General features: G+C 41.8%; 1 protein-coding gene across 1 annotated transcript in view; it reads left to right on the top strand.

Annotated features, from left to right (window-relative positions):
* The first annotated feature begins 15,735 nt into the window (after positions 1-15,735).
* The window catches only part of adarb2 (adenosine deaminase RNA specific B2 (inactive)), a 179,550-nt gene continuing 169,905 nt past the window's right edge, over positions 15,736-25,380 (top strand). Inside the window, exon 1 of the mRNA XM_073487873.1 lies at positions 15,736-16,192. Within this exon, the coding sequence (XP_073343974.1) occupies positions 16,090-16,192 (103 nt within the window). The 5' untranslated portion in view covers positions 15,736-16,089. The remainder of the gene's footprint in view (positions 16,193-25,380) is intronic.

Consider the following 25,380-nt stretch of genomic DNA (forward strand, 5'->3'; position numbering starts at 1 on the left):
CCTTGGATAGTGTTTGTGTGTATGTGACTTACAGTAAGTGCCTAGTTTGTGGCTCACACGTGTGAACCTAGTATTACCTTTCGTATTTTTGAATTAATAAAATAATATTGCTGAATGGCTGAGAGGAGCCGCTGAAGAGAGACCGTGGCGAGCAAGTGGACCTGTGCCAGGACACCCTCGGCAGCATCATATGGGGCCATTTTTCTTGGCAAAATTATGGAATTACATTGAGCTGAGGACAGTTCTTCAAGATTGGATAAGGGATGAATAATTTAAGGCCTAATGATTAATCCAGTGGCAAAACGCCCTGCTGAAATATATCGTCTCTGAAGGTAACTTTAGCCCTCAAGAAAGACGGATGTGGAGGTTTGTCATGCGATTTTCTAAGGGAAATTTCATCTCGGGCACGACATAAATCTTACTGGCAGGGGAAAGTACAATAAGTTCATCATGAATATGTCTACATCACGCACAATTATAGCTCAATTGTCCAGGATACCAGGAAGCAACATGTAAACTAAGTGCAAATCACTTCCTAAAGTTCGGATTGGTCCAATGTTTAATCCTGTTGTTGATACAGACTTTCAAGCTACTTTGAGGATGAGCTTACAGGGTTTGCTGTGAGTTAAAGACTCTCACACTGTCAGTTATACGTATAGCTTACTGAGAAACTTCCAAAACATTTTGAACAGTTGCAGGATTACAGCATTAAACGGTCTAAACTGTCTGTGTGTTTGTGTGTGTTCACAGATATGTGTCTGTCGCAGGAATAGAAAAAAGCAAGACAGGCAGAGAGTGCAAGCTGCTTTACTTTCCCTGATAAATATAGATAGCACTGAGGGCAACAGTATATTGCTATACGCAGTGAAAAACACAACCGGAATCAATTTCACAATTAGCCAGTTCAGTGTTTTAATTAAAAAACAACAGTCGCCTTTGAAGAAATCAATTCCAGCTAAAGAGGCAAAAGAGAGAATTCCCCTGCCGTTCTGCCATCCCTCAGCTCTGTCAATTCAAAGACATGCATGGAGATGCTTTTGGGCCTTTCTTTGGTATACGTACAGTACAACATTAAACAGAACATTTCAGTCTTGGAAGTGTTTGTTGGGACTTTCTTTCTTTTGTATTTCATTTGAGATCTGACTGTGTAGAGAGACCAGAAACACGAGGAGGAAGAGAGAGGAGTACAAGACACAACTGTGGATGTTGAATTTTATGTGGTATCTGCCCTAACTAGGCTGTCAGGGTGCCCTTGGACTATTTTTCAGGGACAGCACAATTTAAAATTTCATTTTTCATTAAGCTGAAGGAGCACTGCTAACATGGAATTTCTAGTATTTCTGTGCGTACATGTTTTTGTGTCACAAAATGCAACCCAGATTTTTTTCACTCAACACATCGTCAGCCACTTACTGCAAAGATTTTGTTTTAAACATTATTATTTGGGGTGCTTCAGGCCTTTATTTGTGTGCTGATAATAAAGATATGGTGAATGGCATGCTACATACACATAAACAAAGTCTCCTGGTCAGATGTGAACCAAGGATGTTGTGGTTCATGGTCAGCACCATAAACCGCAGGGACACCCCTTCATATATTCATGGAAATACATCCATAGGCAAGATGTTCATGTCAAATGTATCTGCAAAATATTCATTATCAACATTCTTATGTTTTTATGTTTATGTTCAGGCCAGGCCGTCCTCACCAAAACACTCAAAAAAACCATAAAGGTCGACTGTGCGAGCAGCTTTTTCTGACCCATGTTTGCATTTATTGTTGGGCAGCAGCCTGTTGTATCTGCAGTCTACAGCAGGGGAGGAGGAAGTTAAGAGGAACAAAGTCTGCATAAGGAGGTAGAAGGGGTAGACAGACAAACACTTTCACCCAAGACACTGCGGTTTGTGATGCGTGTGAAGCCACAAGTCAAGGGTGAGTTATTTTAAGTTAGTAATGTAGTCACATACAGCAATCTCATCCTGAACCTTAGCGAGTAGTTTGAATGCTTAAACCTAACCAAACTGCAACAGTCATGTCCTGTTGGAGATAGTGATATAAGTCATTTTGGGAGTCAGTGGACCTACACAGTCATTTAAGTATGGGAATGTGTTGGTTTAGGCAATTTAACCACTTGTTTGAATCTGCGTAGACAACCTCTAAACACTACACTGACATATTATCAGCTTATAAAGATGATATTGCTATTAAACGGTTTTTATTCTACATCCAGCACACAGAGTCATTTGACCACCTCCCACTGAGCAAAAACATCCAGAAGATGTCAATTCAGCTTCTTTGAGAAGGTTGAAACGACTTCCACTGGAGAGCTAGAACTGATATCTTTTTAGACATCTTTTCAACGTTCCCTATTGATGTCCAAGTGACATCATTACAGGGTTCAAAATTAAAGTTTTTACAATGTGCAAGAATAGCTCTCCTGGTAAAGTGCACGCCTCCAGCAGGCTGCTGAGGTTGAGGCTTGGGGATCAGATCCATCCTGTAGTTTTTGCTGCATGAATTCAAATTTGGCCATCATAAGAACTTTTGAAAATTTGAAAAGAAAGAAATTTAAGAAATTTTGAACCACAGGAAGTTATTTAGACATCTGTAACTGAAGTTGAAAAGAAGTCTAAAATTACATTATAAAAACTTTAATTTTGAACCCTGTGATGATGTCGCCTGGACATCAATAGTGAACGTTGAAAATAAAAAAGGAAGTCTTTTCAACGTCATCCAGGTGTTGAATTGACGTCTTTTGGATATATTTTTGCTGTCATTGAATTTAATTCCAATTATTCAATCTCTGAGAGACATATCTGGCTCTTAGCTACTATATGCGCCACAATTTAAGCAGCTAACTGGTTGCTAACTCTGTCTGTGTGACATTTGATGCCGAACAGGTCATGTACAGTGACTTTTGGGACTTTCTTTCACTAAAAAAGCTGCATCTGGAAACACTGATGAGAGCGAGATTGTGCTTTTGGCCACAGTAAGTACTGAGAAAGTAAACCCTGACTCAAGTTTTTTTTTTTTCCAAGCAGAATGGCTGTTAATGAATGTCACTATATTACATACACATGTAACATGTTCCATTATCAGTCTAGAATACATTTAGAGTCTAGTATTCGTACTGTATTGTCTCTGACAGGGGTTTGGTTCCCACAGTTATTGATCTGCCAGCTTTAATGTCCATCGACAGCACTTTCATTCCCTGCACTTGACAAAACTCCATACACTCCCTCCACCGCTGTATGTCTGTGCATTTTGTCAGTCTGTGTTTCTTCTGACAGAAAAATAAACCCCACCCCTGTTCACGCATGTCTGGCATGTCAAATGACAGCCGTGCTGAATTCTCACCCTATTTCTTCCTGCACTCGTGAGCGCCTTTGTCCATTTTGACGGGGATCCAGTCTCGGCTGCTCACCTCGATGTGCGGTTTAGTGAGGGGAGAAAGCTTGAAACTTCAAACACTGGCGGTCTCTGACGCAGTGATAAACCCTGCCTGATGAAAGACTGGAGCTTCAGAGAAGAGGTGGTGATGAGCTTAACTTTGGGGATTTAGCAGCTCCGTCTCTCCCTTCCCGCGTTTTGTCGAACACTGTGTAGACCTCATGCCTGATTGTTATTCTGAGAAACAGGAAAGTAATGACACTCGTCTTTGATTCCTAGAAAATGTTAACAGTGGGGTGAATAAAGGTAATTATATATGTAGGAGGTGAAACAAAACATCATGCAGATGCGTTCAAACTGTAACTGTAAAGGATTTATTGGACATTTCTCATAACCATCAACTCATCAGAATAAAAAATGAAAACTTGTAAATTTCCAAAATGAAACAAAATATCCACCAATCAAATGCACATTTTTTAAGAGGCATTGTGTCTGACACTGTGCTGTCCCTGTCCCAGCTCCATGTAAAATGTTTACTACCACCATCTACTGTTCACTTGGAGGAGTTGACTTTTTAAAGCTGAAAACATTTGATTCAAATGGCTCCATACGAAATAAGGAGGGGAAAAATACCTTGATTTTAATCAAAAGATGGGAAACAACTGGGATCAGACAAATCTGAGCAAGAGAGATTGATTACAAGCAGCACAGTTTAGAAAAGTCACTCTGTTAAGATGTCGACTCCGGCCTTCTCTGTCCCTGAGAAGCACTTAAAGATACAACGCTTCCAAGGATAACCAGCATTATTGATTTTTTAATGTATATGCCAGCAAGAAAGAATCAGAAAAATGTGTTTACTTCCTTTCATGCAGAAGACAGAGGTTACATTACACTTCCTGGCTTTGTGCTGTACACCAGAAGTACCAGTCACTGAAGCTTTCTGCAAAGAATGAATGAGGAAACTCAAGGTTTTCAGGCCCACTCACTCAGTGCACTTGAAGGTCTCCATCATTCGAACACCATGTCGCTCAAGTAAACCATTAGTCCTTAAAGACAGCGTACGAGGCTTTGAAAGCAAATACTTTTAAAACTTAGAGTAAATGCAGACTTCCTTGAGAACTTTAAGTTTTCGTGACTTTTCCTGTGAATGTAAAAGTGGTGTTTGTAGTATTTTTAACACGACTAAAAGAGAGCAGCACTTAGCTGTATATTTCATTGTGTGCCCTTACTGTATGTTAAATTTAGAAAGCTGCTGGGTTGCACAAAAGATGGCAAGCACTGTTCTTCAAGTGCAAACAGAAGCAGCAACATCTTTGCAGCAGAATGTAACAGGATACGTGCGAAACACTGGCAATAGTAACTCTCACATATGGTTTCATTTGTATCCTTTTGTTTTAAAATACTTTGAGGTGTCAACTGCTGGTTCCACATATTAAAATGTGACTTTAGGATTGATTCATGGGGCTCTGTGGCACGTTAGTTTATGTTAGCAGACTCTATTTCAAAGCTAACGTTAGCTTCAGCTCCCTGCAAAGAGAGGCACTGAGACAAGTCATCCGAAACGCACATAAAGTCACATCCTTTGGACTGTCATTACAAAACACTCCTTTTTGGGGTTAATAAATAGGCTGTGATGGACAGAGCAGAGGACATAGTCGTCAGCACTGCTCACTAAATTCATTTCAGTGAGTCACCGCTGTTCAGAGCATCTCTTTGTAATGTCCTCAGGTCCCCTGGGAGCCCTTTAACTCTGGCCTCATAAGAGCCCCACAGAGACCTCTCTGTCAGTCATCGGGACACCGACCTCTGATTGGATCAAAGATTGATTACACCCCATTCATGCGGCGCCATCATTGGAGGACAGAAACGCATGCACCGCCGGTCAATGGGGCCTTGTAATCAGTGCCAATGCAGCGGTGGCATGGCGCCGTGGTGGTAGGAAAATCACCCGGCTGATTTCAGCGCCGACACATACCGAGTGTCATAATTTCAGCTCCAAAATCGAAATCTGCCATGTCCTCAGCACATACAAAGTTAATTGCCAAGCGAGGATTCGTTCTGTAAAAGCTTTGAGTGCTTTCCAGTCAGCCTTTGATTCATTGCTGGCAAATGCAGTGAAAAATATCCTGTAACCCTAATCCTCATTAATCTTGAGTGTTATGAGCAAACCACAAGCATGATGCTCATTTGGTCAACAGCTCAATAATATCATTTGACTACTTAGTTTCATTTCCATGAAAGTGGAAATTCAAAAGTGACAGCGTGGTTAATGGCACATATGACAAGACTATGTCAATTTGCTAACTTTCATAATATGAAGAAAGATTCAGCAGAGGGATGTTTTAATGATAAAATCCCCGCAGCCATCTGTTGGTGTAATGAAATGGCTAGCGCTGGCAGAAGATCTGGATGACCTCTCGCTATCCACCGGGCAGCATATGCTGCGCCGCTGAGTCGAAGGCACAACCTTTTCCAGCGTTGTTGACCATCAGCAACCTCATAATCATCAAAACCTCATCTGTTACATTCATAAATCCCACACGGGTCTGGATTCTTGAGGATTTGCAAAACAGAGCTCACCATATGCTGCCATTCTGCGCACACGCTCGGTCTTGTGAACAAAGACGGAGAAATTAATTGAAACCATGGCTTGCTGGGTTTGTTTTTTTATTAAGACCTGCAAATATCACAGGGAAACACCAGATGTAGCCTCTCTGCTCTGTGTTTTATTCCGTGAGGTATTAGATTAGAGATGGAGCGACAATCCACAAGTGCTAAGACTCTCCATACCCAAGCTACCAATTCTCCCTGCATTGTGAGATTAACAAACTCAACTCGAGCCGAGCCGAGCAAACATGAGCAGAGCATCATTGTTACTTTCCGCGACTCTGTAATACTTCAAACGCCTGCGAGACTTAAAGTAATTCTGGATGCTGGCTTTAAAGTGCTAATGGGCTGGATATTAGCGATGTAGCAAGGCATGTGTGTGTTTGTGTGTGTGTGTTTGCCTGTTTGACTCTATGTGGCGGTATCCTTGGTGTGTGTGAGACGAGTGGAGGCTGGCTGAGATGCTGTTGCACCAAGCAGAGGCAGTTTCAAGGATTACTGTCGGGGCGGAAAAGAGGCAATTAATCTCTGTCTTCAAAATGGGATACAGCTGAGCTTCAAGGCCTTTAGGATCTTTTGGAAAATGATAAGCTTCTGTTTACTAATTTTCCCATGTGGTCATGTTGACGGTGGTGCGCGTGAATGTGTGGCAGATATCCAAACATGCATGTGTGAGGGTGCAATTATGGGTTATTTAAAAAAAGCAGGTTTAGTGATGAAACCCATTCATTCTTTTAATCAGACATGCATGAGAGCACCGGAGTTTGTTTGATTTTGTTTTGCTCATTTTCAATTACAGCCAGTTCCCCGAGCGGCTCCACCGTCCGGGCCACTATCAGTTGGAACAGGATGTTTGATCAGAACTAAGCTCTGCTGACATTTGATTTTGTTTTTTTTTTTTACTTGCGTCCTTGTTCCGCGCTCTGTTGTCAGGTCAAAACCAGAACAGCTCATAATGTCTACATGAGGTGTTCAACAAACATAGTGCAGGTTTGTTCACAACGGAGCTTCAGAGAGGTTTTTTTTTTAACTTTCATGAAATATATGAAAACCGCCGTTGGGGAGGTCAGGTTGGGGGGTGGGGGAGGGTTTCCAGCGCTGTACCTGCCTGACGCCAATGAGCAAAAACAAAAGCCGCATGTAGCTGTACATCATTTCCCCCCTCGGCCGCAGAATTCAGCCTGATCAGACCTGGCATCTGTACCTTCGGGAGCTCCACAATGGTTTTTCTCCATCTGTCTGTGCAGATATAACTCTTCATCTGCCTGAAAACACAAACTACAAGAGGAACAAACATGGAAGTATGTAGCATGAGCTCCAGTCGAACTTGTTGGTCTCTTGTATCAATAAGGCCAAAACAAGTGTCAAACACAATTTTTAATGTGCTGGTTTTATCCAAGTTTCACTTCAATTTGAGCTGGACTCGCTCCACTTTTTGCGTAAGATGACGTCCACTATGAAGACACTTTGGTTATCATACATATTATCCAATTTTTCAAAAAATAATTTTAATTTCTTTGTTGACATATCTGTGAAAACACAGCCCAAGCTTAAAGACACACTGAAATTAGAAATATCATTTCCAAGATATAATCCTGTGGCCTTGTGTTAATTGCTCGTTTATCTCTTATTATGTGCCAAATTTCTGTCAAAAAAGAAGTCTTTTCAGCTTCATTCTTGGAAGTTTTTTTTTAAAGACTTATCTTGAATTTGAGGGGAACATAAATTCTTGCAATTAAATGCAAATTTGGGCTGACCAGCGAACCCCTCCAGTCTAATAAAACTGCACTTGCCGGTAGCTTGTGGTTCGTAGCAGCTGCCAGAGCAATATAAGGCGAAAGTGTCTGCAAGAGACAAGAGTCTCAAACCTTTTGCTGTTGAATAGTAAATAATATTAGCTGGCTTGCTAAGTTATATGTCTTGTGTTGTTGCACACGCTCGATGTTTGGCTGTGTTAGCAACATTAATAATTTGCTAGCTTTTGATCACAAGCCAAGTTAGCCCATTTTGACGGAGGTTTAGTCTGTAGCATGTTACAGTCAGGTGTAACGGTCTCTGGTTCAAGTTACGTTAGCTTGGTATGTTTTTACTGTAGTAAGCCGTGTGCAGCGCTTGTGCAAACAATGACTGTCAAATGACGAGAGACATACATTTTTTTTAAGAATTAACAGTGGTATGACGTGACATTACATCTGACAGTTTATTACAGATACACTTGGGATTAGTATTTACGACAGTGCTGCACTCAGAAACGGTGTGGGGCCTCAAATCAGTCAAAATACTAATTATAAAAAATTCTAGGTTTCTCATAATTCTTTCCTCTGATTGGAGATTTCCTATGATCATTGTTCCGTTAAATTTGTATTTCCCTTGGAAAGCTGGAATGATAGGCTATGTAGCTTCCGCATGGAAGCTAGTTAGCTACCGTTAACGTTAGCACTGATTCCCACTGGATGTTACTTTTCGTACATGGTAGTTCAACACATGCAGAGTCAATGGCAGTTCTTAGACACTCAGTGTTGTGCTCATAATATAAAAAAGAAGCTAGCGTGAATTCTCTTTCATGGGCCTCGATATGGCAAATGACCAGAATGTCAAAAGTCACCTCAACAAGAAGTCCTGTAACAGGTAGTCCTCCAACAAGTAGTCCTTTAATTCAAACCTGTAGCTTTGAATGATGACACGGAGCAACTGACGTACAAAGTCACTGAGTAAAATATCAGTGTCTAACAATGTCAGTCCCCAGCTGGCCTTTATTTGGGTTGGACCTGAAATGATATCACCGACCACTTTTAGTGTCCATCCACACAGAAACTGGACCAATCAAATTAGAGAACATAAATGAATTGGGTGCTTTTTTGGCTTCTTTATAGTTACAATTCTCACCAATGAAACTACGAATGAATACTGATTTCTTAGCAATTTCTCATGTCAGTTGAACAAGGTGTCTGAATCAAGCATAGCAAAGACGAAACTATTTTCAGAAATCTCTCCCTTTGCTAAACAGAGATCGAATTTACTTTTTATTCTATTCATTTTCTCCTTTCCTTTCTCCTTTCCTGTCTTTCACTGATAAGCTCCCATCACCACAGAACACAATGGCTCCATTGTGCTAAACCACAGGGCTGATAATGTTACGTGACATTAAGGGCAATGATGTTAGTTCCTATTCACAGAGACATTTTGATTGGAATGTAGACTCACAAAGAGTGCCATAATATTATATGCTTTCAGAAATTAAGGAATCCAATATTAAACACAATCACCATTGATCTGCACAATCGCCGACTCTGAGTATTTCATTAGCCTGTGTGTCAGGAGATGCCTGCTTTCCAGATAGGCAAAAAAGTGAAGACTAACTAATACAGCATTAACATTAGGTAGATAGACTTTAATGATGATCTTATTCACTTGTACATTTGCATTTGCACGTATAATAGTCGCCGCATTGAAGCCTTTTGCTACCAATACGTTAATTTAAAACCTTACCCAGGCAATCTATCCACAGCAGCAGAAACACGGAGAATTCCCAATGTCATTCAGCTCCTCTGAAGTAAGAACTCAATTGTTTTTCCCCTCTCTTTATGTATAATAATATTCATATTCCCCTGAACGCTGACCCGCAGAAAAAAGGGGCTATTTCCGAGCTGTCAGTGCAACGTCTTTATCTTCACTCTCCAAATGTTGGGGTCAGCCAAGACTTGACGCTCAGCAGACAATTCTTCCCAAAGACCTAATGTGATTAATGGGTGTCACTTAAGAGGGGTGGGGTGAGGTTGAGAAAGAAAAGAAAAAGTCATCCAAAGGAGATTCTTGCTGAAGAAAAAAGGTACATTGGCGGAACTTCATCAGCGGCAGCGAGAATTTAGCCCCCCTGGCTGTGAGCTGAGTGCTGTAAAATGAAATCTTCAATGTGACTTTCAAAGTTTTAAATACGGCAGGGGAATGCAACCTTGAAATTAGATGTGGGCGAGAGTTTGCAAATAGCAATTAGTTTTCTTTGTGTTGGTAATGTTTGCGAGGTATATTAAGGCATAGTTTCCTCAAATTCCTGACATTTCCCCCAGAAAAAAATGCATTCTCTGGTGTAATTCCAGCTCTGCAATATTGCCTCTAGTTGCTCTTTGCCACCGGTGGTTAGGCCAAGTAAGGTACCAGTCAGTTTCCTGTCACAAATGTCCTTGCGTGTCCTTCATTCTGCCGGCCGGCCGTGCAACAACAGCCTCTGGAAACTGACGGTATAAAGTTTAGACTTGAGCAGGAACATGGTTTGAAAGCTGCTGCTAAACATTTGTTTGTCTTGTTTTGTCTCTAGATGCAGTCAGAATGTATTCACAGCTGGACCCAGAATCCGTTTTCATTTGCAAAAACAGCTCGTCACAAATGTCACTTCCTCTCCTCGTGTTGACACCACTTGAAACTTGTTTTGATTTTTGTCTCGACAGCCCGGTTCCTGAAGTGCATTGCTTATTTAAATGCCTGCCACCTGTTTGACGCATCTCGCTGGAATCTGAGTACAAAAGCTTATTTTTGTTTACGTAGCTCTTATATGGGGATTGTGGAAATGAAGATGATGTTGTGTTAAGGATCGTCAGTGCAGGATTCTTACACCTGAATTTATGTATTTGTTATCCAGTCTTTTGATATCCACACAGGTTGCATGTTAATGTCAGGCAGGACTCTTTCTGTCTTTCTTGGTTTATTTCAGATGCTAGATCTACATGTTAAAGTCAGGTAAAAACACTCTCTATTCATACAGCACTTACTGTAACACCTGATGCTGAGAGGAGTCTACATGTGGACTCTCAGGGACTCATTCTGTCATTAATTGAAAGTACTGATTCTCGTTTGTATTTTGATCCTGTGGTTCTATGTATGTACCAGGTTGTTTTTTTGCTAGCATCATAATGTGAGCTATAACTGCAATACAAATACAGCTCACTATGCGTGCAGGTGCCATCTACACTTAAGGAAAGTGGTTGTCATTGACTTGTGGTGATGTGGTGCTATATGAGCACACAGTTTTGGTCATTTAGGGCTCATTAGGAAAAAGATAATGTCACATACTCCCATGCACCAATTAAAAAACCTTAATAAATAATACATAGGAATGTTTTTTTTCCCCTAACTTTTAAACTAATTGTTGCATACTTAGTCACGATTAGTCATTAATGTTAAAGAACAACTTAAAACGCCATTTTAGCTTAAACCCAGCCTCGTCAAGATGCATTTGAACCCTGATGAATGACCCCCCTGTATATATGTGGGGGCCGTATGTTGAGGAGTACGTCTCAGATATTTCACAGATTTCTAGGGAGGTCAAATGGACAGAACTACTGGATTTTCTCTGCGAAAAGGAAAATAACTTCTGTTGCAACAAACATATAAATAACTCTTTAGGGGAAAAAACGTTGGAAGATTTGACAGGCTTTAATGCCGACGCTAAAGACTGCTTCTCTAGATACTATACAGAGCTATTCACAATATAACATGAGACCAGCAGCTTGTATTTTCTCAATACTGACATATTCAGCAACAATACATACATCTATCTGAATGTATTCTAATTTTGTGTGTAAAGTTATATATATATTATTATTAAATCACATTTTTTTCAGTACTTCTTAGCCATATAAAACAATAATTCCCAGTATAAAGTGGATGGATGAACACTGATGAGCTTCCTGTAGCTACTGTAGCTGGCTACTGGAGCCTGTGCTTGCTACAGGCCTGATGGTAGAGACTGAAGAGCCCCCTGCAGCACAATCCACCCAACATTTAGTTCATGAGTTTGTAACAGCAAATGCCCAATTTTTAAAAGGAGAATATTTTGTGAACTTGGTCACTATTGTTTCCATTTTAAAGTCAAGAATAATAAGACAATGACACAGGACAGCATTCTTTTCAGTCTCCTCGAATGATGTCTCAAGGCTAAAAGCTCTGCTCAGCATTGACAAGCGTGCTTTTTCCCCCTCAACTATTAGTTATGAAAAATAACTGTTGATTCCAGTATTTTGATTAGACAGCAACTCGTGTATTACCATGGAGACACTGAGAGTGTTATATTAATTATTCTAATGATTAAACAGCTAAAAAAAAATAAAGATCAAAGTTGGCAAATGAAAAGCACTGAGGCATGTAGACCAGCTATTTCTTAATTCGTCTACAGCCATATTCCATCATTTATGGGGTTTTTTTCTAAATCAAAATCAAAAGTGCAGAAAATGAATGTGTCTGAACGGCGTACTGATTGGCCTCCTTATCTTAGATTGCAGGTGTCTGATTTGATGATGGGAAAAAAAGAGGAGTTGTTGCCACGTGTTTGCTGTAATCTCAATTTAAATCAAACTCTTTAATCCATAGATATGACATCAGACTAATGCCAAGTGCTAGGCTGAGTGAGTAAACAGAAACAGAGAGCACATGCCATAACTCGTAGTGTGTTTGCCTAACAGGAATAGTCAAATGCAGATATTTTTCAAGTGTATATTTAACGTTGACATCGCATGAGGAAGGACGTCAGCCCAACAAAACCAAACGTAATGTGATTAAAACTTAAAAACATGACCTCGCTCATGAACATGTGTGCCTGAGTCGTGTCACATAGACTGCCGTGGGTTTGACTGTGGGATTGTTTGTGTGTATTGCGTTACTCATCCAAACAGCCACCTTACTTTACTGTACGTTAGCTGTGAGATAGCAAGCAACGACACAAGCCGAGGGCGAGCATGTCTGTGTGTTTGACTTCAGGTCGATCGCACTCACCAGAGAATCCGGTTCTCTTTCTTCATTTTCTCCTCTCCTCTCTGTAATGTTTAGGTAGATTTCCCCCTTCAGCTACAGTTGGCAGTCAGCATTATACAGAACAGATCGCTGCTGCAGTCAGGTCGATAAATGGGAGAGAGGATAAATCCACCTTTTAATCCAAAAATGTTAAAATGTTGTCTCTGACCTGGTTCCTATTTGACTCCAGGGTGTTTATTCCTCCACGAGGTCTGGCTCTGCACCCAACTCACTCCTCCAGAGCTGGCTAGCTCTTAACAGCTGAGAAGCGGCTCTACCCTCCTCTCCACCCGGCCCTCCACACAAACTCGGCGAATGTCTTTTGTCCATATTGTCCATTTCATTAAGTTTTTTTTAACGTTATATAACCTTGAGTTTAACGTTATTTGGATTGATATCAATTAGTCAGCTGACAGAGACAGAGAATAAACCTTCCACCAATTTGATAACTGTTAGCAGGGGTATAGCTCAAGATTTTGTACATGAGGGCCCCTATATTTGTGTCTGGCGATATTAGCTATATGAAGATGTCACCGTGGACGCTGGGGTTCTGATAAAACTCGGTTTAAATCAGAAGTCTCAAACTCAGATTAGCTTGGGGCTGCTGCTGGTACTGTCATCTCGTAGGACTTCAGCGTTTAAGTACTACAAGAAAGTTAACTGAAAATGTTTTTTATTCCGTTGTTAACATAACAATACAAAAATGCAAATAGCTGTTTATATACATATTTATATGATTAGTTTTTAACATTACAAGTCTTTTTCCCCCCTACTCTTAACTAACTCACTGAAACCTTGCACTGATATTCTCTTCAAATTTAACAAAAAGAAATGCAAACAGAATTATACATCTGCATGTTCATTAGTTTTAAATGGCGCAAATCTTTTCTTCTCACGGATACCTTATATAAACCTTGCACTAGGTTTGGGCCTAACGCCTGGTTTAAATTAGATAAATACATTTTACTAGTCCGTCTCTCCTTCAGTATCAGTATACTTTACAACGTCATTTGTTTCTCTTAAACTGCAAAAGAACTTTTCAGAAAATGCTAAAACATGGAGTTTATATTGCTGAAGTAGAGCACCATTACAAGCCAGGCAGGGTTTTATTTGAAGAACAGAGCCATAAATTAAAGCGTTGTGTACGGTTCCCTGATGGTTTGAGCTGTGAACAAACGACCCATGTGTAGACAACAATGGCACATGTCACATGGAGATATATGATTGGTAACCGTGGAGATAATCCAGGTAAGTTGCACTTTGCATCTATCAAACAACTGACCTTGATGTGTGTGTTTGTGTGTGTGCACGTACACGTTCCTCTGACCTGTACCTCGGCCCCACCCGGCCCGTTTGCTGTTATCTATGTACGCTCTAGCCCCCCGCTAGCATACCTTCATTACTGCCCCAGATAGTGGCATTGGCAACTTGTCACTTGTATTGATTTCTCTTAAACTGCAATTTACATGGATATTTGTGGGCGTCCTGAGGGCAGGCTGCAGCCTGGCGGACCGCCCCTCGCCCTCACTCTCCTTCTCTGCCCCTCAGGCCGGGAGGAAATGTTTTTTTTCACCCGACAACAGGGCCTCAAAGTGACTTTTCAATCTGACATCTGGTTTCTCCTGCAAATGCTGTTTTCCTTTTTTTTTTTTAACATTAAAATGGATGAAAGCTGGTGAGGTTAAAGGAGATGTTTATATGGAAAATAGCCGCATTTACAGGAGACAGAAGACAGATTTTTGTAATTTCTTAAATATAATTCTTTCTTTTAGCTGCACATGCAAAAAAAAAGACAAAAACCTTAAAGGGTGTTGTGGCCGGTCGTTTGTTCATATTAGCAGACTCCATTTCTAAACAAATTGTGACATAGAGCCCCTTTAAAGCCGCAGAAAACAAAATAAAATTATGTTGTTTTTTTTTATGAGGCCCTCACAGATCTGCATTTATTTCACTGCATTGGCCCTGAATGTATCCAGCAGCACCATGGCGCCTCCTCCCAGCCCACACCTGACCTTCCACAGCAGAGGCTGGGGGAATAAAACAATAACCTGGAGCTACGAAAGCCACAAATGCATTCTGAAAGCCTCAACGCTGCACTTTCACACAAAAATGCCAAAATGTCACAATCTTCAAACTTTGTGGCTGCGACACACTGTCGCTGGAGTTTATGCCTAGTGCGCTGAAGGTCACCTGCAACTTCCAAACAGGATTTTCAAAATAAAGGAAGACTTTTGTAATTAGGAGGCTGGTGTGATTATTGAGCTGGAAAACTCAAAAACTAAATGAAAGATGCGTTTGTTATAACTGAGCTGTCATTGAACACTGTGCATCTTAGAGTAATCTCCCTTTGAGGACTTGTCAGTGACTTTAGAACAGAGAGTGGGAACGAGAGGGAATTTATTTCAGATCCATAATCCTGCAACAAAATTATAAATCCCAAATCTCAGTAGACAAACAAGGAGAATGAGGAGAAGGAGTTGTGTAACAGAGGAGTGAAGAATTTGTGTTTTTGTGTCCAAAACACCACATCTGCCTGTTCTTATAGCCTGGAGTTGGTGGTGAGTTTGCAGCAGGGTGGCATGTAGTATGTATGGAGCGAGGATAACCATATTCAAGTCCCTCATGCTGCTGCTGCTGAGGTGCCCTTGAGCCAAAATCCCTACCGGGCTGACCCCTGACCCCGCCCTGCGGAGGGCGAAAGAGAACAGATTCACCCTGCAGTGTGGAGAAAAAAAAAAGTAAAGTAAAAAAGTGCGAGGAAGAAGTCCAAATGTAAGAGAAGGTTTTAAAAAAGCAGCGGGTGAATAAGGGGTGTGAGTTGGTTGGTGTCGCTGGTGATGTCACACCTCCCAGACAGCCACGATTGGACCCTAATTAGAAAGCTCGGCAGCAAATAGATAGGCGTCCTGCATGATTGAATTCAAAGTGGCTGATGCCAAAATTTCTGCAGAGGCGCGGAAAAAAACTGTCGGAGAGGAGCAGAGAGGAGACGGGGCGCCGGTATCAGTGCTGCTGAGAGCTGCCACGCTGCGCTGCGAACAGTCCTCTCCGTGAGCTGGAGGCGAGCTGGAGTTTCAGAGGTGATATAGGAACAGCAAGACGCGCTCCCCCCTGGTTTGGAGGGATAAAAAAAAAAAGAGAGAGAGAGGGGGAGAGCCGAAAATATAGTCCGAGTCTACGTCAAAGCCGGAGGACGCTGCGTTTATCAGAGAGCAACGGAGGCTGAAGCGAGACAAGTACAAAGGAGAGTCGAGCCGCCGAGTCCAAGTTATTCCTGCGCTGCGCTCCAGAGGCGGCTGCGCTGCGCTGATGGCATCCGTACTTGGAAACAGCAGCCGCGCGTCGGGGGCTCAGAGCGGCCAGGTCAAATGCAAGCTGAAGCGGAGACGGAGGAGGCGGTCGAAGAGAAAAGGTACAACTTTACAACACTTCTTCTTTTCCCCCCTTTTTTGCGTCTCCTCTTCGCAGCGCGAGCAGAGGTCGTGCGCACCTTGGCGGGGGCATCGGAGCGCGCGGCAGCCCCCGGTCCGACCCCCGCGCTGCTTTTACACAGCCTCGTGCTCAGCACACGCCGCGGCCGCTTCACTTCCTCTTTAACGTTCAGACCGTAAAACAAACAGAACCTGGAGAAACGGGTCCTGCTCGGCTCTGAATGACGCATTGTGTTTGAAAGTTTAGTTGCTGCCGCGTCTGTTGTCCGGTTACAAAGCTGCCGTTGTGTGAAACATCGACGAGGACGAGGAGGAAAATCAGCTGAGTCGTTTTTGCTTTAATACAAGTTTGAATGCTGGAAAACCTGCTTTGTTTTTCTGGTTGTTTTTGTTGCATCCAAAACGGAGCCGACGTTTCCACCGAACCCCATTTAACTTCTCACTGAAAACAGCAGACCTCCTCCATCAGTTCAGTCAGGTTACAGAGTCAGTGTGTATTCGTGGCTTTTATATTTAAACTAACGACACATTCATTGCAGTAAAGCTGTAAAACGTATATAAAGAAAACAGTTAAATGTCACTGCTGTGTGCTGTAGCAGACCAACATCCTGAGCTGCAGTCTTCCTTATAATTTCTCAGAGCTTCTTTCTTTTTGCTGTTGTCTCATAAAGTATTTTTGCCTCATTAGAGGTTTGGACTTCAACGCTCTGCTGGGCTTAATTCAGCTTTACCAAACACTAAAGAGTGTAAAGTTTGAGAAGCACTTCTGGGCCTTCAGCAGGGAGAGAGGAGGAGATGAAAAAACTGTCCTCAGCTGTTTACTCCTTTTTTGAAATAACATTTAACTTAAAGCCACTGCTTTTATTTGGGTGTTTAAAATTTCCTTCATAGAGTCGACGTGTTCCTCATGATGGAGTGTGTGTGAAACCTCTTCGACATGCCGCACGACAACTAATTAAATCTGTAATCAAAATGGAAAAGGCATGCTGATTTCTTGTGACTGAAACATGATCACAACAATGCAACATTTTCTCTGTAGCCGTGGTGTAAATGGATGCTGACCGGAGCTCACGGTAAACAAATCCCCTGTGTGGTTTTTTTTTTTTTTATGCCCTGCAAACCTACACTTTCTCTGCCACACTTATGCCATTTATGCATTTACTAAAGAAAAGAAGAAAAAAGAGCACATTTGCAGCACTTTGACTGGTGCCACATTTCCATCTAACCACCCCTCACTTTGAGATTTTCTCTGTGTGTGTGTGAGTGTGTGTGTGTTTTGTCTATTTCAAAAAATGGTCACAATTTGCTCCAGAATGTTAAAAATTAATCTTGCAATTGCAGTCATTTTAACTTATTTCATACTGTGCCTCGCAGTGGAAGAAAAATGGGCAAATGACATTTAAAAAAAAAAAAAAAAAAGATTAAGAAAGGAGTTGTTTCGATATGTCAGTGAAAGCTTTAATACTTAAAAGCTTAACTGCCTCTTAAGAGATCCTCCCTGATTCAGCTTTCTTGATTATTTCCTGAGGTATTTTGGCTAATTAACACTAAGTCACCCAAAACTGAAGCATCAAACACGTATTTGCTCTGGCACAGGCCACAAACGCTCCCAGAAATCAGCTTCTTTTTCCTCCAATTTCACATTTTCTGCTTCCTCCAGAAGAGAGCAGGGAGGCTCTAAATGAAATAGCAATGACACATTTTTTTATTTTTATTTATTTATATGTATAACAGATGATAACACAACTGTTAGTGTTGTTTATGCTTGGAGACACTGACGTGCCACCCCATTGCATTGTGGAATATGGATGAACGCTCGGAGCGTGTTGACGTATCCGACTGCAATTGAATGCATAACGAGCTTTCATAAACACTTTGCACTTGTCATCAAACTACAAACAGACAACTGCACCTCATTTCCATAACCTCTTGATTTTTAATAGCCCAAGTAATTGAGACAAGGGAGACAATACATAAAATATAGTGCTGAGGCAAATGTATTTACATAATGGAAACGACAGAATTGGTTCCACAACATTAAGCATTGCATATGAGTACCACACAAACCCGCGCACATTAGCTGACAGGCCTTTCGCAGCGTGTTTCCGAACGGCTAATTTATCAGCGTTGCTGATTCATTCTGATAACACGGGACATTAGGGGCCAGTTCAGGGACCGCTTGTAAATGAACTGTGTCTCTGGGAAGTGCTGATGGCCACTGACTCCTCCAGAGCTGCAGGAGGTGGGCTCACTGTGCTCCAGCAGCTGGAACACTCAGTCACATCGGTTCTCTTTCCTGTGTTTCAGTGTTTTTTCTCCTCTTTGGTCGGGCGGGGACACATTCGAGTAGCTCTCGGAAATCCAGAATTTGCTCTTAAGCTGTCAAAATAAGAGCACAATTCATGATTGAAGGATTTTCTTTTTTCTTACTTGAAACTTCAAATTACACAAAGCCATATTGATCTTTTTTCTTTTTTTTTTATCATTATTATCCTTCGACTCAAATGCCAAGTGATTATCATCTTGAGATTTCGCACAATTATTTTTATCGACCTCAAGGCATAAAAGTCACAGAGGGATTATTGCGTGGCATTTGGGTGTTAATCCCTTGAAAAGGCTGCAGATTATTCATAGATGGACTCAGTAAAACCTGTGTGTGTACTCAAAAGATTGTAAGCAGATTCCCACTACAACTTAATTTTATTTCCCACCAAACTCCTCTTTGCAATTGTTCGCTGTTTTTTTTTTTTGGCCGGCTGTGAGAGTGCAAAACAAATAACTACAGGATGAAGATTAAAGATTTATTTGCTTACACTTCTCGTCTGTGCTCGGAGTTCCTAGAAATCACGCACTTTCCTAAATTCATCATCTGTGTTTTAAGCTCTCTCTGCTGCTCTTCACTCACACTCCTCCTCGTATTGTTCAGGTTACAGTGCTCCTGTCAGCTCCGCGTTGTACGTACACACACCTCGCTCTGCATCTGTTAGCCCTCCCTTAAGCACAATGTTTGACCAGTGTCATCGCTCCCAGAAGGATTCATGAACAACGCCCTGTGTCTGTCTCTTAATTAGTCACAGCCTTTGTGATTTACGGTTATGTCCCTCAGGGATGTCGTCGCCACAAATAAAATCCTTTTTGGAAGTGTGTGACAGTCCAGTGATGCAACGTCCACCGTCTGTAGAAGCGTACCTGCCAATCATCAGTACAGCGTGACCTTTTTTCCTCTCTCTGCGACCGTAAACTGTTCATACGTACAACATATTCCTTGCCTTTTATCCACAATGTGTTTTTTATGAACAAAAAATAAGCACAGCTGAGATTTATAGGCCGACATTATTTTTTACAACCACACTTATCACCCTGTACTCTCGGCGTACAGTATATCAGCGCATCATCAAGAGCGCCGAGGGGGAAATGTGAAAAACACAGAGTGTAACATAATTTATGTAGCAATTACTGTTTACGCTCTCGCGGCAGGCAGAGGGGTCGAGTGTGGGCTGTCGGGTGGTGATGAAAGTCGTGGCGGAGGCAGGGGAAGAGGGGAGGTGAGCGGGGCAGGAGAGGGGACGAGGGTCATCGCCTTCCTCACAGCAGAGGCTCCCCTTTCTTAAAGAGGTGAGGGGGCCACCAGCAGAGACATTAGCGGGGCGGACGAGTCGATCGGCGTCCGGCCCCTCGATGCTCTCTGGGGGCCGCTCTGGCTGTCTGACATGCAGACAACAGAGGGAGGAAGAGTGAGAGGGAACTGAAGTATCATCCACTTCCCTCTTAAGGGTCATGATGGTGATACAGGCTGCGTGGAGGTGAGGGCAAAGGTCAGGATGGAGAGCGGAGGCCGAGGAAGACATAACCTCCATTAGGATTTTACTGTTTTTAACAAATCCAAAATTCTGTGTTTGTTGAACCTGACAGGTATGTTTCTGCAAATTTTTTTATTTTTTTTTTTACTGGTTAACACAAAACTGTCAGTATTTGTCACAATTGGATGAAAGCCTTGTATCTCCTAAATGTCATATATTGTAATGAGCAACAAAAGAGTGTTTTTTTTGATGATGTACGGTTTTATTTAGCCTTTAGTGGAGCATGAAATGTAAAGTGGCTCAATCACAGTTGTGTTCGCAGTGCTTGAAAACTACCGTACTGTTCAAAATAAGTAGTTATTTTCATATTGTCACCTCTAACTCGCTATCTGTCAGGACAGTTTGTCTGTGCTTTGCAAATGTTTGTGAATGTGCATCTCCAATTCTTTTTTTAATTCCCAATAGCAGAATGATATATTTTTAGTGTTTTGCGTTTATATGTCAGTTGGAAAAGAGCGGGAATGACATGCAGGAAAGGTTCTCAGCCAGAACGGTGCTGGGGGCTCTGTGGTTACATGGTTTTGCTGAAGGCCGTCCCCGAAGAAAAAATGCTTTTAAATGATAATTTGGTCTCTTGGAGGGTTTTTGTATTTCAACTTGTACTAATATGAAAGCAATTATAGCTCACAAATGTTGCTAAGTTGGCATTCAACCTTACAAGATGCATCTTCGCATGTGATTTTGTTATTTTTAAGTCGCTTTTTTTAGTCAGCCTCCTAAAAATTTTAATAAAATTGCAGTTCAGAGGTGTTTTAAGCAAGAACAGAATAAAAATAACACAATTTTGGTAAAAAGGTCTCTGCTGTTTGCAGCACAGGTTCTCCATGGTGTCTGTTAGAGCCATAATGATAGCATCAATAAGTGTTAGGTCAATAGTCAAGGATCTGGTCAATGACAGATAATATTGCACCGAGATCCCATTGAAAAATAGTCAAAATGGTCACACTCAAGCTACAGTTGTGTAAACGGTCCAAATATTGTATTGCGGTTCATTCATGGTGGTGCACTGTGATGAGCAGCTCAGATGAAAATGTTTCATTCATTCTCAGTATTTTTATCTCACCTGTCAGTTATGTCAGTGTTTTCTGTGCTTGGTGGAAAAAAAGCTTAACTTTACTTGTAAACCTGCACATATGCATTGTAACGGTGCAGTACATGCTCTGCCATGGCCTAGATTTACATTCACAATATCCATTCATTAGTACAATCCTAGTGCAGCGAGACACAGATAGGACTTAAATGCACACTGTCGTAATGTAGGTTTATTCACAGCGGGGGGTGTGTGTGTGTGTGTGTGTGTGTGTGTGTGTGTGTGTGTGTGTGTGTGTTTCTAGTTGTGGATCACTAGTTATCGGTGCTGGTTTCCATGTTGGGACAGCCCAATGTCACCCAGCCTATGTGTTGTGGGAGGGAAAGCGAGATGTGTTTCACAGATGTAGCGCTCTAGTTTTAGCCCTGAAACACTTCTGTCACATTTGTTTGTGTTTGTGCTGATAACCGCATTAAGAGCGGCGACGAAAACACCGCTGGCATTTATGAGGTTAATGAAGGTCAGTGCCGATGGAAACGGCGCGGCGCTCCTCTGTGTGCGCATGCATGGCTTTGTGAATTTACAGGCACTTCCTGATTAAGGGTAGCGGCGGAGGAGTCGGCGGTTTAGGACACAGCGTCCTCTAACTGACTGAGCGTTTAGCTGAGGGAAAAAAGGTTATTACTACTGACTGTGGTCTCTTGAGGATGGCTGATAAAATGACCAAGGAAAAAGGAATAGCACAACTTTAGCACATTAGCATAATTAGTAATTATCTCGTAATAGTCCCTCTTGGCTTTTTTGGAGCTCGGCAGTGAGAAATTGTACTTAAAGTTCAGGCGCAGAAAACAAATCCCGTGCCAAAGTGTCTCACACACACACACATTCTGTGCGGAGAGTCAGGTTTGGGGAGAAAATGAATCACGAGAATCAAAAAAGCACAGATGCAGATTTTAAAAAATTCAGAAGGTGACACTTAAGTTAATTAGTCTGTTGTTTGATGACTCCCACAGTTGGAGAGATAAGCGTATTACTCACATCGCAAATAACTTGTTGCACTTGTTGCTATGACGACAAAACACAGAAATTTAATTGAGTTAGTCATGTGTTTACACTCCATCAGTCTGTCCACAACAGCTTCTACTACAATAACTACTCTTGGGAAGACATCTGAGAAATGTTATACTGCAATATAGTTCACCCGCGCTAATGTATTGCTGCTGCAGAGTGAATCTGAAGATGTGTGTGTGTGTGTGTGTGTGTGTGTGTTAATTTGTCTGTGAGGGTGTATTAGAATAGATTTGTGTGTATGTGTGTTTTCCCTGTGTGGGTTATTTGTACAGTACGAGCTGGTGTGCTGCCGTTCGCAGCGAACTGTCAGTCCTCATAAACAGAGATGTAGCACAGCAAGTCAGCAGCATTATCGCTTCCTGTCAGCGTTTGTGTGTCTGCAGTCCACTAGACAACGCAACATGAGAGAGTTGATGGCGTAAAAGAGGGAGCGAGACTGCCTAGTAGCGACTGTCAAGAGAGTCTGAGGTGGCGTCGGATGTCGAGTCAAGGCGCAGCCCTTTCACTGCCGTTTGAGTCACAGCGGCGAGAGTATATAACTTTGTGTTGCACATGTCGTGTCAGGCGTTCAGTGAACGCATCACAGCAGTTTTAACATGAGAGATCTCTGATGTTTTTTAGAGCAGGAGCTTCAACTCTTCTGTGATCTCATCATCTAGGTGTTGGCTCTTATTTTGAAACAACACTAGGCGCCACAACTTAATACTATTTTCATTTATTGATTTAATCTGATTAATAATATTCCTGTTCAATCTATCAATAACTTGCTCATCAAATGTCAAAGTACTACCATCACAATTCCACAGAGGCCAAGCTGATGTCTATAAATGTCCTGTTTAGTCTGGCTAAGAGTTCAGTGCTGGAGAAGTTACTTAAATAATTTATCAAAAAGAAAAACATTTTGTTTTGAACAGGTTCAACTACAAGTGGAAAGCAATGTCTTCTTTGAATCATCATATTAGATGCCTGCGTTGATAGTTGCTCAATTAATTACTTATTTTAAAAAAAAAGAATACTGCTTAAAATATGAAAGCTTTGTAAATCTGCATTGTTACTGCACTAATCCTACTTTAAAATCATGTTCTGTTTCCTTGATAGAGACTTAATGATAAGTAACGGGTCGCCTTAACTTTTATGTTCAATTCTAGCCTCTTTTTAGTAAAAAGTAAACTACGAATTAAAACATGTTGTAGATGAAATTGTTTTTGTCATAGGGGAAAACATGCAGAGCTTTTCTCAACCCTGAGTAATGTCTGCAGGCTTCCTCTCAGGCTGCAAAAAGTTCCAACAGGAAGGTCGGGCACCGTGTACGTAGGCTGAGAGTCCAAACTCGGGGCCAAAGAACGTCAGAAAATCACAAAACACACCTCGCGGCTGCTTGTAAAGATAATCGCTTGTAATATATTTGGATTTTGAGGGCGGGACTAGTTTTGTTTATTTGAGTATGACAATGGAAATGAAAGTGTAAAGTACAAAAATAGTTTGTAAAATGAACGGAAATCCCCTTTTCATGCCTGCTCTTGCATCATGACAGCCAGCTTCAAACAAAAGCATAGTCGTCCAGAATAGGTTTTATCTGCGTATTTCAGAAAATCAACACTCGTTGATTGCAGGCAGCTGATTTTTTTTTTTTTCCCTCTTTTTTTTTCGTTGCCGTTTTAGCATGCTGTCCAGACAAGCTCTCACATCTAATCTGAAGTCCTGCCAATAGTGTGGAATCGCCCCACACATCATGGTGGCAAAACATTTCTCCAGTTTATGATCCTAATTAGCTCTAACTGTGCCATCATCCCTGAGTCATCATGCCTGGAGAGGGGCCAGATCATTTGACGGTCCGCAGTTTCACACTTTCTTCATCCCTCTCCTCGCTCTCTTCTTCTCTTCTCCACTCTCCTCTTTCGTTTTTCTGCCTCTCTCTCTCTCTCTCTCTCTCTCTCTCGCCCTCCCTGTGTCTCATTTTCAGCAGCGCACACACTCTTATTGTTGTCCTCCGGCTCGCTCGTGTGTATTCACAGCACGCTAGCTGCTACTGTGAAAAGGGACATATTTCATAAGCAGAAAATAGCTAAGGAAGGTGTTGGAGCTTGTGCGCTAAAGAAGCTTTCTGCTATTTCAGAAACTCGGTCAAAAAATACAGAGAGTCATGCATGAAATATGTTTAGCTGCCATTTGGGTGAGGTTTAAAATTAAAAGTTACAAACACATAAATGCCCCTTTGACAGGATCTGATCAGCCGGCAGACTCTGCAGTGTTGATTCTCAGCGACTGATGTCACGCCAGAGACACATGACGGCACAACTACCTCGTCCGCTGTGCTGACATAGCAAAGTTAACACTGATACCCCGCCTCATATGGAATAATGAAATTGGATGAAGCAGCTTAACCGCGCGCCGTCCCTTCTCTCACCATCGGACTGGGTGCCTATTTGAGATAACGTTAATGAAGGGGACTTTAGCCAAGAATAGACACGTCTTATTGCCGGAGGGGGGGGGACGGGCGACGGGGAGGGGGTGGGGCGCTAACAGCATTTATTTCCATTAATAAGATGGAGCATTTTACAAGAGGGCCTCTCCTGAGGGCTCTCTCCGGAGGTCGGAGAGAATCCTACACCTTAAACAGGCTCCGAACGAGTTCATTTCACCGAGTGGGCTCGTGGAGACACACTGCAGCGTGTCTTCTCCCCAAAGAAACTTGTCTTAACCTTGACGTGGCTCCGCACAACTGGCTGAAGTGGACACTCAATCACCATAATCACTGCTGTCCATCCTTGATATATCTTTTTTAAGCTCATTAATATAATTCTGAGCAGCTGGAGAAGCTGCACCTTTGCTCTGTCAGCACTGTAGTATGTTGTTCGTATGAGTTACCCTCAGTTACTGCTGCTACACAATACTCCAGGGTGAATGTTTTGATCACACGTGCACAAAAGTCTGTCAAGTGCGACTAAACATTTTCATTGGTCGCTCCGATGCTCCTGATTTTATTATTTTAACACCAACAGGATTAGCCTATAAATATATTTTCTGTTAGTCATTTACATTATGCGTTAAGAATTAGTTAGTTAGTCAATGTATTCTAAGTTGCTGGAAGAAATAATGCACGATCAGACTTATCATAAACCTGATTGGTTAGCTCACATATTTGGAAAAGCAGGACTGAGGCTTTATTTAAGCTTAATTGTTCATATACTTACAATAGAAAGGGCTT

Source organism: Pagrus major, chromosome 19 (assembly GCF_040436345.1).
Source record: "Pagrus major chromosome 19, Pma_NU_1.0".
NCBI classification, from domain to species: Eukaryota; Metazoa; Chordata; class Actinopteri; order Spariformes; family Sparidae; genus Pagrus; species Pagrus major.